The sequence below is a fragment of the Colossoma macropomum genome, unplaced genomic scaffold (assembly GCF_904425465.1).
Source record: "Colossoma macropomum unplaced genomic scaffold, Colossoma_macropomum, whole genome shotgun sequence".
In the NCBI taxonomy this organism is placed as follows: Eukaryota; Metazoa; Chordata; class Actinopteri; order Characiformes; family Serrasalmidae; genus Colossoma; species Colossoma macropomum.
Window position 1 is genome coordinate 23,080,302 of NW_023494793.1, and position 15,234 is coordinate 23,095,535.

The 15,234-nt window shown below is 37.5% G+C and overlaps 1 protein-coding gene across 1 annotated transcript in view; it reads right to left on the reverse strand.

Annotated features, from left to right (window-relative positions):
- ikbkb (inhibitor of nuclear factor kappa B kinase subunit beta) overlaps positions 1-15,234 on the reverse strand; it is a 36,200-nt gene that overhangs the window by 1,305 nt on the left and 19,661 nt on the right. The window contains exons 7-21 of the mRNA XM_036578884.1: positions 15,080-15,169; positions 13,647-13,771; positions 12,993-13,100; positions 11,230-11,440; positions 10,927-11,121; positions 9,567-9,681; positions 9,328-9,451; positions 7,064-7,215; positions 6,887-6,948; positions 6,693-6,796; positions 5,180-5,229; positions 3,594-3,693; positions 3,299-3,446; positions 1,952-2,073; positions 834-933 (exon numbers count right to left, since the gene is read on the reverse strand). Coding sequence (XP_036434777.1) covers positions 834-933; positions 1,952-2,073; positions 3,299-3,446; positions 3,594-3,693; positions 5,180-5,229; positions 6,693-6,796; positions 6,887-6,948; positions 7,064-7,215; positions 9,328-9,451; positions 9,567-9,681; positions 10,927-11,121; positions 11,230-11,440; positions 12,993-13,100; positions 13,647-13,771; positions 15,080-15,169 — 1,806 coding nt within the window. The remainder of the gene's footprint in view (positions 1-833; positions 934-1,951; positions 2,074-3,298; positions 3,447-3,593; positions 3,694-5,179; positions 5,230-6,692; positions 6,797-6,886; positions 6,949-7,063; positions 7,216-9,327; positions 9,452-9,566; positions 9,682-10,926; positions 11,122-11,229; positions 11,441-12,992; positions 13,101-13,646; positions 13,772-15,079; positions 15,170-15,234) is intronic.

The following is a 15,234-nucleotide window of genomic DNA, read 5'->3' on the forward strand; positions in this document are numbered from 1 at the left end:
TGAAAGAGGAAAACAGATAAAGTGAAGAATCTGACAGTCACAGATGGAAATGAGGGAACCTTGAAAATGAATACACATTCAGCTTTTACTATAGACTTGTGTATGTACAGCATGGTCAGAAACCACTCCTCATATATTTAATTTCCAGTTAAAATAGCTATTAAAGTACAAGTTACTTTTCAGGACATATTTCTGAGGAGATTAGATATACAATGATTCACATAAGAAAGGGGAAAGTAAAAGAAAACAAGTGAATAAACAGGAGTTTCTCAAATTGGAGTTTAAAAACATTATTAAAAGATATAGGGGAAATTGGGGCTCCTAATAACCGCACAAGACCTGGTAGACCAACAATAATGTCCCCTTCAGATAAACACTACTTAAAGCTTTCAACTTTCAGAGAGAGGAGAAAATCAAGCTCCACTCTTGCTTCAGATATGAAACAATCCACAGGTATTTCTGTCCATCCATCTACTATGAGAAGACAACTTAATGAGTCTGAAAGGATGTGTTGCTGTCAAGAAGCTGTTACTGAGAAAAGTAAGAGCCCAGAACTCAACATCACTGATTTTGTTAATGGATTATGAAAAGCTGAAAATGCAACGAAGTTCTAAGACTGAACTTCTGGAAAAGCACCCCTGTAGACTTCTTTTCACAGGCAAACAGTGAACACACTAAATACTTATAAAAATATATTTTGATAGAGACCTTTCTCTTTTATATATATGTGTGATCTGTTTTCTCCTTGAAGCTTAAAAATAATTGACTCTTAACTGGAAATTAAATAAATGAAGGGTGGTCTCTAACTTTTGCACAGTACAAAGTTTGTGTACCTCCATGCTGTTTTCTGTCTCCTGAATTGTTTCCTGTAGCAGACTCTGCAACCTGCTCTCAAATGTCTTGCTTTCTTCTATCACAACAAAGGACTCTTCCCTGCATACATATACAAACACACAAATACAAAAACAGTACAAATACACTCAGTGAGTAGCAAAGATGACATGGATCCAAAACTGGGTATCAGTTTCGGGCTGATATAGACAGTAAATGCTAGAATGGATATTAGAGGGGAATAAAGAATGAAACTGATCCAGTTCAATGATGCAATTTGATAATTAATTATATAGTTACATAATGAATTAGCCTACATTTACATTTGATTTACACCCTGTATCGACAGGTTCATCTTCGAACTACAGATGACATCAGTATTATAGGTATCTGGCCGATATAAGCAGCGTGTGGTGTACAGTACAGCAGTGTGCTGTTGTTAGCTGTGTATTTCTTCCTGTGGGGTAGTAGTTTGAGCATGATAGCCTACTTAGATGCTCATCTTATGTCAGGGGAGCTGGAGCTCACCTGACTCTACTTGTTAAAATCAGTTAAAGCAGTGAAGAGCTTCAAATAAACAGCTCAAAGCTTACTAGTTTTTACAGAAAAAATGTCAGATTGGTATCAGCCAACACTCAGGGCTTTAATATCATTATCAGTATCTCAAAACAAAAAATGGTACAGTCACCAGTTATGATTAGTTGATCTACTCTGTCCCTGTATTTAATAAGCTGCCCTGTCACACACAGGCAACTATAAGCTAGAGTGAAGGGACTGCCCAGTAGAGATACAAAATTAAACTTGGCAGGAGTGGGTTGTGCATTTTCTGATGAAAAAAATTTTAATTTTTGAGTAAACACATTTCTTTAACACAGTAATGGTAGAATCCTGTGTGTAGCACTGCAGCATGGACAGAAATTGACCAGTGCTGGGAGTCACATCGACTGGTGTGCATAATAGACATTCTGGCACCACTGGTGTGCTTGGAATAGAAGTCACCAGAAGTCACGCTGATAAACTGTAACTTACAGTGATAAAGTGGTCGTTGTTTTTCTTTCTTCTTCCTAAAGCTACTGGAAACTACACCTAGTCTGTACATACATACACAGTTTGTACTCACGGTTGGTGGAGAATAGGCAGACTAATAGGATGAGCAGGTCGATGCTGCAGCGGTGGCGGGCCGGTAGAGGGTGGGGTCCGTCCTCCGTCTGGACTTCCACTAACTGGACTCCGAACTTTACTCTGGAAACCACACACAGCTATCAATGCTTTGGAATTATTTGTATTTCTTTGGGAAGGCTTCTAAAATGTAATCTGATCTTCATTCGTCATAATAAATAAAGACTCACAACAGCACATGAAACATTTAACATCTTTAGCATGTTCAAACAATCAAGAACACTGCAGAAGCAACACATGAATCCTTACATTTAACAACTAGTTTACTAGCAATAATCTCAATCTACCATTTTTATAGGTGCCAATCAGACTTGCCCAGTTGTTGGCCCATTTCTCCTTTCCATTAATACTTCTGTCTATATTTATTATCTGAGATATATTGTTTAAACTGTCTGCTTCAGATCATTAGACTGAGGGAAGCAATCTGACATGGATAATCGAAAACATGGAATTTTTTCAGATGGATCCATCATGTTGTTGATTTACTTTTTTGCATCACATACTGCGTGACGGACAACTAAACATTCTGACATCTGATCCCTCAATGACTGCAATCTATCCATGCAGCAAAGCAGCTCATGGCATTATATTCCCTCTACCATGCTTCTAGTCTAAAGCCCTCCCAAAAGAGTAGAGATTGATGCTGCAGGAAAGAGGGGAAAAACCCCCTATCAATACCCTTTATTTCAGAAGAAGTGTTGACTAAGAAGGTGCCTACAAACTTTTTGGACATATAGTGTAGTTCAAGTAGTGCTGTAGAACAGGTTGTTAGCAAACCTGAAACATGTACAATGTATTTTTTAGAGAGCAATATTTTCCTCCAGACCTGACTGGAACACTGAACTCCAATTACCCTGTTTTCAAACAGGTCCTAAAGGTTCACATACTTTTCCATCAAAGATCTTTATTGTTTAAACCATTTATTCAATAAAGATACAGCACTGTAAAACGTGTTTGTCAAAACCATATTTGTTAACTATGACTTGGACAAAGATTAGGTTACACTTTAGGAGCCACTCATGCAGAAATCCATATAATTGTAAATGGCTCACAGCAGGAAAATATGTTGTGTACAAATATGCATTTGTATTGGTACACTTGAGATGACCAAATAAGTTTTTGATGATCTTCTCGTGCTCTTATTTTCCAGAATTATTTCTTTGTTAGCCACTTTGTCAAAGTTATCATTAAAACTTATGGTTAGGGTTATTTTGGTATCACTGGATTTAGCATAAGAGCTCACAAATACCGTAATATAACACTATGTTTGTGAGTGTGAGTGACTCACACAGGCCACTTTGAGCAGGTTCCACAGCTCCTTCTGTCTCTTCTCCTGCATACGGAGCAGGTCCTGTTCACACTGAGCCATACTGCTCACCACGCCCTCCACCCGTGGAAGCAACTCCATCACCCTCTGCCTGCACACCACCGTCTTACTGCAGGTACACACATATAAATGTAGACAACAGGTAATCAACATTTTAAAATTTCACAGAATGCAAAAGTAAGGCATGTCATTAAACATGTAAATTGCTCACACTGGTTATAATTACAAACACCAAGACATAAACACACAAACAAACCTGAGGTGTGTGTAGAACTCCCGAAGCTTCTTCTCATAGAACTGAATTGCCTGCACTACCAGCTTCACCACCTCTTGACAGTCGCCCAAACACCTTTGATCTGAACAGTTATATGGCATGGTCGGGGTGCTGAAACTGTTTAAGTTACGTTGTACATATACCGACAGGCCACTTCAATAAATACACCTCCTTATTTCTACACTAATCTATTTTATTACCTCCACTTAACATATTGATGCACTTTGTGGTTCTATAATTACAGACTATAGTCCATTTGTTTTTCTGCATACTTTGTAAATGCACCCTGTTCTTCAAGGGTCAGGACCCCCACAGGACCATGACAGAGCAGGTATTATTTGGGTGGTGGATCATTCTCAGCACTGCACTGACACTGACATAGTGGTGGCATATTAGTGTGTGTTGTGGTGGTACAAGCAGATCAGCACAGCAGTGCTGCTGGAGTTTTTAAACACTTCAGTGTCACTGCTGGACTGAGTATAGTCCATTAACACGAGACATCCAGCCAAAGACATAGTGTCCTCTGGGCAATGTCCTGTGACCACTGATGAAGAACTAGAGGATGACTAACACAACACTTCATGAGCTATTGTCTCCGACTTTATATCTACAAGGTGGACCAACAAGGTAGGTGAGTCTCATAGAGTGGACAATGAGAGGACACAGTGTTTAAAAACTCCAGCAGCACTGCTGTGTCTGATCCACTCATACCAGCATAACACACACTAACACACCACCACCACATCAGCGTGACTGCAGTGATAAGAATGATCCACCACCCAAATAATACTTGCTCCGTGGTGGTCCTGTGGGGGTTCTTACTAGAGGTCTGCCTGGGTCTGTTTTTTTTTCAGTCCCAATTCCCACCCATTCCCGCAAGATTTAATCCCGCCCCCACCCACTTTTGCAGAAAATTAGTCATGCACCATAAGATGTTATGGTGGGTCCTGTAGGTCCAGTGGGAATTCTGTAGAAGTGCAGACTAATCCTTAGCACTGAAGAACTAGGTGAAAGGAAAATAACAAAGCATACAGAGAAAAAAGACTACAGTCTGTAATTGTAGAACTACAGAGTGCAATCACATAGTAAGTGGATAATGAGTCAAGATACAAGGAGGTGTACTGAATGAAGTGGCTTGTTGGTGAATATACAGCAGAGTCAGACCTATTCAGTATACTTAATCAAAAAATAGGTACACAAAATCCACCCAAAACATGAATGTACTGTAAATACTGTACATCATAAATACCACATTTACATACTGTAAATACCACATTTTGCTCATTTAGAAATAAAATGATGTCATATTACAGCTGGCACAATCATCCTTAACTTCACCCAAACACCTAAAATCATGGCAGCTCAAGTGTCAGGAAATATTACAACAACTGCCTTATGTGGTTGAACCTTGTATGTTGCTATTATTTGTGCAGCTCTTATCTCTGACCTTCAAATGCAACATATTACCTGGACTTGCCAATGTAAAATGTTAGCTGATGGTCCACTGCAATTCCTACACAATTGCCAGGTACTGTGCTAATGTCATGTAGAGCTTGTAAGAGACTTACCTCTGGGTTTCTCTCTGAGCTTGCGAAACAACTCCATTGCCTTCACCTCTCTAAGAAAACACAATCAATATGTAAGAATAAAGACGGGTTAAACGTGTGTGTGTGTGTGTGTGTGTGTGCGCGTGTGGGTGTGCATCTTCAGGACAAACATGTCCAAACTTTGTAGGAAAAAACAACAGGGCTCATAAAATAGACTAGGTATGCTGCTGATGAATAAATATAAATTTAACAAATCTACGCAAAGGCTTGAATGCAGCAAGACATCAGGAACCAAATCTCTGTTCTTCTATATTCTTTTAACATAAAAAACTTTTAGGCACCTAAGAAAATCATATTTGAAAAGCTAATTGTCAGGTCGGTAGGGATTTATTTGCTCAGAAAAACACTAATATTAGAATAAATACAAATAATTTTAATACAGTAGTATTAATTCAAACTTTAAACTTTTAAGACCCCAAATTCAAACTTTAAACTTTTCGTTCTTCATTCTTTTCATTCAGTAACATTGACAGTTTTTTAAATTACAAAATTGGCCATGTTAGAAATATTATTTATTGTTTAATTTTCAGCAAGTCTTAGCCTAGATACTAATTAACAAAACAATGCATTATATTATAAACACTACTTCAATAAATGTGAAACTATTAAGACATTACAGTAAGAAATGGCTGTCTGGCCAACAGGCTTGCAGGTCAAACTTATAAGAACTGCGAGCACAAAGACATACCTTGTGTTAATTAGGACATGTTAAAAAAGACCTGATGAAGTTCATATTAAGTCTGTATTCTGTATGCTTCTGTGTGCTCCTGTTTATCTCAAATCAGGCCCACCAGTGTAGAGGTCTGCACACACCACAATATCTTGCAGTGTTGGACTAATAGCAGCATAATAGTTGGCATATTTAAATATCAGCAAATAGCAAAAAATAAAAAGTAATGACCTCATTCTAAACAGAAGAAAAACAAACAGCCAACCAGGAAAATCATGTAAATTGCTTTCTTGTAGGCTAAAGAAATGGTAAAGCCAGTCAGATGGCCACAGCTGTGGAAAGTGTCCTTTATAAAGGCAAATACACGAAGAAATAAAGCAGAATAAAGGCAACTCTGACCTATGGCAGTCATTTTCAATCGTGACTAATGCAGTTGGAAACCAGTTAAACAGGACTGCGGGTGGGAGCAGGACAAACAGTGCAGGTTTTCTGCAGGACAGGGATGAAATCTTGTGGGATAAAAAAATCTGTCTTGCAGAGACTTCTACACCAGTGCTTCTTCAAAATTTCAAAAAGCTTATAATAGAACAATGTTTGTGTAGTTTTCATTTAAATATACACTGTCTGCTGTTTTCAATAGCAGAACTAAAGGACTTGTACTTAATGGGCATTCTGAATGGAAATGTGGTCTCTGACTTTTGCACACTACTGTATATAATGTACATGGGCCCACATGCTGACACTGTACTAAAACAAACCTGTGTGTATGTGTGTAGGTGCATATGTGCGTGTGTTTGTGCTCACAGTGACTCCAGAGCTTCACCACTTCTCCACGGATGTCTCTGTAGATCCACTATATCAGTCTGCAGTTTCATCATCTCCTCCTCCAACTTATTCACATCCTCTGCCTGCACAAAGACACACACACAACAACCACATATACGTCATTAACAATATCTGCCAGGGCAGGCTGCACTGCTATTGGCACACTCTCGTACCTGGCCGCGGTTAAGGGCAGTTTGCTCCATCTCTCTCCATACACTCAGTAACTTCTCTGAAGCTGTAAGAACAAAATGAACACCACAACACTGTCATATAGTTTTATGAACATGTTGAGCGTAAGTCTTTTGAGAGTTCATGAAGGTTCTGTGTGAGAGTTTGTGAGTGTGAGCAACCTATGCCGGTTGCTCTCTGCTCCTGGTATTTGTCCATGTCGATGTGCAGGCTGGTAGTAAAGAATTCGAGCGTAGCCTTTAGTCTCTGGTGCACAGACACCATTTCATTCTTCTGTTTGGACAGCGAACCATTATGCCTCAGCAGACTCATACTGATAGAGATGGAGAGAATTGGTGTGTGTGAGAGACAAAGAAAAAGAGAAAAAGAGTGAAAGACGATGAAAGAGAAACAAAATCTTAATAAATTCTAATTAAAGATGCAGTAACCCATGATACTGATACCAGTGTTTGTTTTGAGTTGTCACAATTATTTGCTTGAACTAAAAAAAAACTCAAATTAAGTTTGAATGACTGTAATGTATATTTTGGATCCTCTTTATCCACCTCTTTATGGAAGCCTTTTTGGATCCTCTTTATCCACCCATTTATATGCAAACCTGAACTCCAAAAAAGCCAGTTTTGAAATGAAAATGAACAGAAAAGACTGATTACTACATTTACTTTGACTTATTTAAACAAAAACATTACAAACACAAGATGACTGACAGTTTTACCTTAATAGCTTCATGGTTTTGTCAACATATCCTCATTCTAAAAATGATGCCTGCAACACTTTCCCAAAAAGCTGGGACAAGAACAGTTTAAGACTAAGAACATTGTGAAATTGTGAAAAAAAAACATCTCAAACAGGAGATGCAATCATGCCTGGGTATAAAAGGAGCATCCTGGACATGCCTAGTCCTTTATGAGCAAGGAAGCGTTGAGGCTTGCAACTTTGCCAAAAAACACATCAACAAATAAACTGTTTGAGAACAATGTTCCTCCACAAGCAATGTTTTTTGCCTTCCACAGTAATATTATTGAAAGATTCAAGGAATCCGGAGAAATCTGCGTAAAAAAGAAAGGCCAAAAACCACAACTGAAGGCCCATAATCTTCCACCCCTTACATGCCACTGCATCTAAACACTGGCATGCTTCTGTGATGGATATCTCCAACTGGAGCTTGGGAATACTTTGACAAACTGCTGTCAGTAAACACTGTTCATCACTGCTTTGACAAATGTAAGACTGTACTATAAACAGTGGAAGACATATGTTAATAACGTCCAGAAACCCATGTTAAATAAGACATTATGTCCAGAAGAAAGGTTCGAAAGCCAGAGTCTATAATGTTATGGGGAAGTATTAGTAGGTAACTAGCACACCTGTGAAGGCACCATCAACACTGAAAGATATATACACATTTTGGAACAGCAAGTGTTACCTTTTAAGTTACGTCTTTTTCAGGGATGTCCACCAACAAAGACCCTGTATGGCTAGTCAGATGAAGATTTGTATAATGGAAGAATGTGAAAATGTCTGCTTTCAAAACTGTATCAATTGGTGTCCTCAGTCCCCAAACGATTATTAAGTGATGATAAAAGAAAAGGTGATGTAACACAGAGGTAAACATGCTTGTATCCCAACCTTAATGGAACGTGTTGCAGACACCTTATTTGAAATTAGCACATATTTAGATAAGGTAAAACATCAACTATTGATTTTATACTATTTTCAATTGAATACAGATCAAACAGAACTTAATAATCACTATTGCTGTTTTTATTAGCATGTCACACACTGGGTCTTAGAATTAGGGTTTCTAAATTTTCATCATATTGTCACTGTCCAAAAAATACTGACATCTCCAAAGTGGCAACTTTGCAACAGAAGGCAAAAATGTTCTTTAATTTTAATGCACATTAAAGTAAAGAAATTTTATTTCAAGCTATTTTTGAGCATATCCAGTGGTCCATTCACCATGAACTTTTTACATAATGTCAAGGACAGCTGTTGTGCTTAAATGATACATTAAAAATAAAATTAAAAACATCTGTTTTATTTTTACAGTGACGTGTTTCTTTGTATTTTTTAATGGAGTTTTCTTGAAGGCCTCCTGGTTTCATCTTTTTTTTCCATTTTAAGTATTCTGAAATCTTTAAAAAGACTATGCATGATTTGCTGTTGCTCAGTTATGTACATTTTTATTTTTTGGCCTTTTTTCACACCTAGGATTTCTTCACTAATCATTATTGATTATGATGAAGACAATAATAAACCAAAGCATAAAATATCCATGCATATAATGGCACCCATGCGCACCCCTATTTTCAATTTGTGTGACATTACTGATACAGAATAATGTTCCGTAATGTGCATGACTGGTCTTGCTTCTGTCTGGAGTCAATTTTTTTTTTATGCATGGATTACATCAGTGTCTTACATGGCTGCCTTCTGGCCCTGCTGCAGCTTCTGCCAGTCCTCCTTCAGTGCTCTTATGGTGTGCCAGGCTTGTCCACATGTTCGTCTTTGAGAACTGTAGGGCAACATGCGCTTAGGCTCCGTCTCTAACATAACATGATGAACAAACACTAGCTTAAGAGTTGAGCAATTACGTGTCCCACATTGCACAAAATAAAAAAAACAAACAAGAAATGTTTTGCTAGGTGAATAGTGACTCACGGACGAATCTGATGTTTTCAGGAAGGATTCGTGGGCTGAACTGGGGTTCGTAGTTGCAGCAGGAGCGGTCAAACAAGAAGACCAGTGGCACATCTGCCCGACGACCGTCAACCATCTAATAAAAACATGTGCAGGAGATAATTTATAACTAGGCAACATAAAACGGCAAGAATTCATTAAAGAGCAAGTGCCCATTACTTCCAGTTTTTTAACACTCAAAAGTTTTTTTTAGTTTGCTTCACTATTGAAATGTAATTACATATTCAAGTCAGCTATTCCTTTACTTTTAAATTAAAACTGTTAACTGAGCCATTGCAAAAAAAAAAGTGTATGTAAAATTTTTTGTAAAAATCATATAAACATGGTTTGACATTGTTTGATGTCCAGTATTACAGAGTAAACATAAATAAAACATAGTTTGGCTTTTTAAGATTGTACAAAATAAAATAGAAAACAAAATAACTGATAATGCAAAAAAATCTGGAATGGTTAATATATTTTTTTACAGGTAAATACTGTATTCATCATTTTATTGTAAAATTTACTCATCGTAAAATATTTTTTGTAATAATTCCTGTGAGGTTGGCATTGAGCTGTACCACACAGCACTATGTGCAGTGATCTGACAGCCATGCATAGACATTTTAACAAAACAAATGTTTTTTATTCTGATAAATCAGACTTTTGAAGTTTTAGGCTGTTTTTTTGTTGATTGTGTAAGTGCTGGAACAAATTTGACACTGACCAAAATGTTACTGTGTATTGGTATTGCTAGCTGTCAGTTTTTGGCCATGTTTGTGCAAATTATAAGCAAATTTATTTGAAATGTCTAAAAAAAATGTGTATTTGCATTTTAAAAATGCAAATTTGAATTCCCTGCATATACAGTTGAGATTTTTTTTTCAGTTTGCTTCACTATTGACATGTAATTACATATGTAAAACAGATTAAATAAATATGTTACCTGATTTTTTTTAAATTTGCAAATGCATAGGTCTGGTGAAATAATGTATATATTTACTTTTACAGAAGTTATGTTAAAACACAGGTGATTACTGTATTGTGATTACAGCTTATTTTTTGTTATTTACTGTTAATATAGAGAGATAAATTACTGTAAAAGTAATGCAACTAGGTAACCAGTAACACTGTAATTTTACAGTGACTTTTTACAGTAAAGTTTTTATCAAATTCAAACCATAATAAAATATTCCCCCCGTCCATATGAACACTAATGTGAGATCGACTGAAAGTTTAGAATCTGCACTTTCAGCACAATTCTTCTGTTTGTTTCAATGAAATACGTGTGGGAAATAGTTCATATAAAATTACAACATGCTTTCTTGGACCCTTCACTCACAGTGTAATCAACAGCACACTGCATGACATCATTGTGTGGCTCTAGGGCAAGTCCCGCTTCCAACAGCAGCTCCTGATTGGCTGAGGGAATGTGTGTGTCTTGAGCAATTCGCTCCTGCAGTGATGCCACAGTCTCTCCAGGCTGCACTGAGTAAGTACAAATCTCTGCTGAGGTCATATTCAGTACATGGACCAGCTAGAGAGATGGAGGGGAAAAAAACATTAAGCCTCTTTAGTCATCAGGCTTCACATTAACTCAGCTACAGATTTCTTGTCTTAGTCATGCCCTTGACGATAACCGCACCTTCAGCTCTAGGATTCGCTCTAGTTGTTCAAAGCAGCTACCGGATCCACTTTGGTTATCTTTCCCTCCTTCCTTGGATTTCTTGCTCTTTTCTTCGGAATCGTCATCATCCAGGCTGTCTTTTGAGCTCTGCTTAGTGTCTTTACCTCTTTCCTGAGGTGACCACCTCAACATCAACTGCAGCCAGCGTTCCAGACTGCCAGCTAACAGCCTGAACATAAAAACCAAAAACATATGACAGATAAATCATAATGATAAAAGTAATGTGGAAAGACCCTGTGAAGGGTTGCACAGTGATTAAGGCACCACTGAACCTAAACAAAACATTGCTGGTTCAAGTCTGGAGGAGGGTATAAAAAAAATCTCTAAAATACCATAGTCTGCCAGCTGTGGACCTTCCAATGAAAGCAGTAAGCCACGTTATGTAAGAAAAAGCTAAAGTGTGTGAACCACTATGGGTCATTTTTGTAGGAACTCCCTAGCAACAACACTTAAAAATAAGTGCATATGATTAAAATATGCTGAGGGCATATAATATTTACATTTGAGTCAACAAAGAAACTCAAATTAAATGAAAAAGGGTGTAAAATAAAAAACATCTTGATTTGAATATCCAAATGTAGAATGCTGACTCTTTAACGTTCCTTATTAAAGGGGAATTGCACTGATTTTGCAAAATTATATTGCATAATTAATTTGTCAAGATTTAAATAAAGTCCTTCAGAATGGTTCAATGTGAAGTTCTCTGTTCTAGAGAGACTTACATAATCAGAGCTGTTCACAGTGGTGCTGATAGGAACCAGATGTCTAAAACAATGCCTCTAAAAGCTACATCACAAAAAGTTCTAACAGAAAATGGTTATAAATGTATGCTGCCTGGTAACTGAGACATTGTTCTACAATAGTTTTGAAGCCATATTTTCAAATAGGGTTAAAATATAAATATGTTTTTTTCTGTGCATGGTGGAGAAGTACATTCAGGGCATTGTAAGGCAAAACAGCACCCTAAAAATTTTTTGTCAGATTTACTACTATTGCACCTTTAGCCACACTGCATATAAAAAAAATTAAAAACAACCTATAAAGATGTGTATGTTAACTGTTTGCTTTGGAGAGTAAGTAAAATGCCTAATAAACAAAATGATAAAATAAATAGTAAATAAATGATTGCAAATAATAAGCCCAAAGTCAAATAGTAAAAGTGGGACATTCCTATTGCATAATCTTCAACTTTAGGTTTAGATTATCTGGTTAACTGAGAAATTCTGCTTTGTGGAATACCTCCCAGGTTCTTATCACCACCACTGTAAAGAAATCAATAATAGGTTAATACATCCAATACAAGCAACACACTTAAATATGACATGCTTTATTTTTATTGCCAATATTTTATTGCCAATATGTTATGTCTGACCTAGACCGTGGCCGACACATGATAGCCGATAATATTAGTTGATATTGCTGATCTGCAGATCTTATTTCTAATCTCCTCAGAAATATCATCTATAAAATGATTAAGTTAAACTTGTTTGAACTGAAAATGAAAGGGTAATCTCTGACTTTTACACAGTATTGTAAGTACTGTATATAATGTGAATTAGAATCAACACTGTTACATGGGGCCAATGTTGAAAGCTGGGTTGAGAATAATTAACACACTTTATTGCACCATAAGTTGGTTGATTAGGTATTAACCTCATTAACTTCACAATAAAAGCTATATTTCCAATAGCACAACTGTCTTTCCTCTGGGAAGCACTCACTTGTTGAGGTTGTGGGGCTGAGGCAGGTGTTTGGAGAAGTGCACCTCTCCGGTCAAATCCTCATAGACCACAATATCATCTTCATGCTTCTGCTTCAGCTTGTTATGCCTGGACACAGAAAGATTTTGCAAATATGTGAAGATTTATTTTAGCTGGAGTCTACAAGATATACACATAGGTGCCAGTATTGATCTTCCAGGCGTATAGAGGGGCTGTGGTTTTAATTTCATGTGTTAAAAAGTACTGGAATACAGCCAATTATATTAAAGCAATCATAGAAATAATAAACATCACAAAAGCAGGATTTCCAAAGAACAGTTTCTTAGCTCAATATCAAGAAAAACAGGATGGAAAAACAATTGAAGGCCATAGGGATTTATATTTTCCCTATTTTATAACGCAAGGCTTGAAACAAAACCTCACTTTTGTTACCATCTGTGTTTTTTTTCCTGTCTGTCTGATATGTGTGATAAGTGACTGATATGTGCAAAGAAATTTCAAGTGACCTCAGGACCTCTGTAACACAATCAAGGTCCTAAAAGCACACTTTACAGTTCAAAGACGTTGTAGGCCCTTCTGAGACAAACTTGCAACAGCAATCTGAAAACATGATCATGATGGCATTCATGGCATCATGATGGGAGTAAACAGTACCAGGGCACAGGCTGCCAGGTGGGCAGAAAGGGTCTGAAGCCAGTGATGCACTCAAACACCAGGGTGCCAAAACTCCAGTAATCCACCGTCACTGTGTACTTCTGCTGCTCCAACAACTCTGGAGCCTGAGTTAGAGAAAGAGAGAGAGGGAGAGAGAGAGAGTGAGAGAGAGAAAGAGAGAAACAGAGAATAGGGAGAGAGCAAGAGGGAGAGAGGGGTGAGGGATAGAGAAGAAGGAAAAGATAGGGGGGATAAAAAGAGGGAGGGAGATTGAGAGAGATTGAGCGAGGGAGAGAGGAAGAGAGAGAAAGAGGGAGGGAGGGAGAGAGAGGTAGAGTTCCTGTTTACTTTTGATTGGTGTGTTCAGCACTGGACAGCAAAACGTACAGCTGTTTACATGCTTTCCATTTCTCAAATGCATCTCCAGTTTCCACATGTGATCAGATTTCGCAAATGGAAAGGTTCCACGTACATTTACCACGTCAGTCTTTTGCTGCGTTTGGAGTCAAACCGAAAAGTCCCATGAATTCTTGTTTGTGTAAATATACGGACTGTTACAAAACTTTTACACCGCAGGAATTACTAACACAACATATAAACAAACCTGAGAGCAGATGAAGAAAGAAGTTACGTGGCTGTGTTCCTCCCTGCTGTGATGACATGGTTGATAAGGCGTTCTTTTGTTGTTGGGACGCAGCAGTGCTTTGGAATGTTGAAAGTACAAATGCTATGTGGTCGCCGTATGCGTCCGTAACCAACTCTGCAAGTGGAACAGTGATCCGACCACAGTGCGGAGATGCATTGACCCATGTTCATACTTCACTGTAACCGAACTAGTTTCACTCAACTAAATTACTCTGAAAGAAGGAGCTCATTAAAGTAATTATTTAAGTTGAAAAATAGCTGATTTACTTGTTACCACATGAAGTAAATATTTTAGATTGAACTGACAAACTACATTTTACAGTGTTATACTTAGAACTGTGGTTTTAATGACTTATACAGAGTGGATCAGAACAGAATAGAATTCAACTAATGTATGATGTCATATACATTCATGTGCAAAGGTTTGGGCACTTTTGGTCAAACACCATGTTTGGTTGATTTACTATGTGAAAATAATTGAACACATCCTTTACAGAGAACACACTTCTGTGCATTTCAGTGCACAATTACTGTGCCTGCGAAATGTTGCGGCACATTTTATATTTTGTAATTTTTTAAATTCAGCAAATACATAGAAAATTGCGCACTACAATTTACAGAAAAAAGCCATCTTTAAGTGCGGTAACTTATTTTCACCTAGAAAACCAATACAACCTGATTTGACCAGGAGTGTTCAAACTTTTGCATCTGTTCTGAAATTTGAATTTGGCTTTGCATGTGGCTAAGCTGATGAGATTTTATAAACAATGTCTGAGACAAGAACTCACCAGATATTGCAAGGTCCCTACAAAAGATGTGCATAAACTGCTCTGGTCCAGCTCCTTCGCATAGCCCAAGTCGATGATCTTATGAATCAACTGGAAGAGAGATGAGTTGAAGGTATGCAGTAAACTTTGAGCTATCTAGATCTGAGAAATAAACA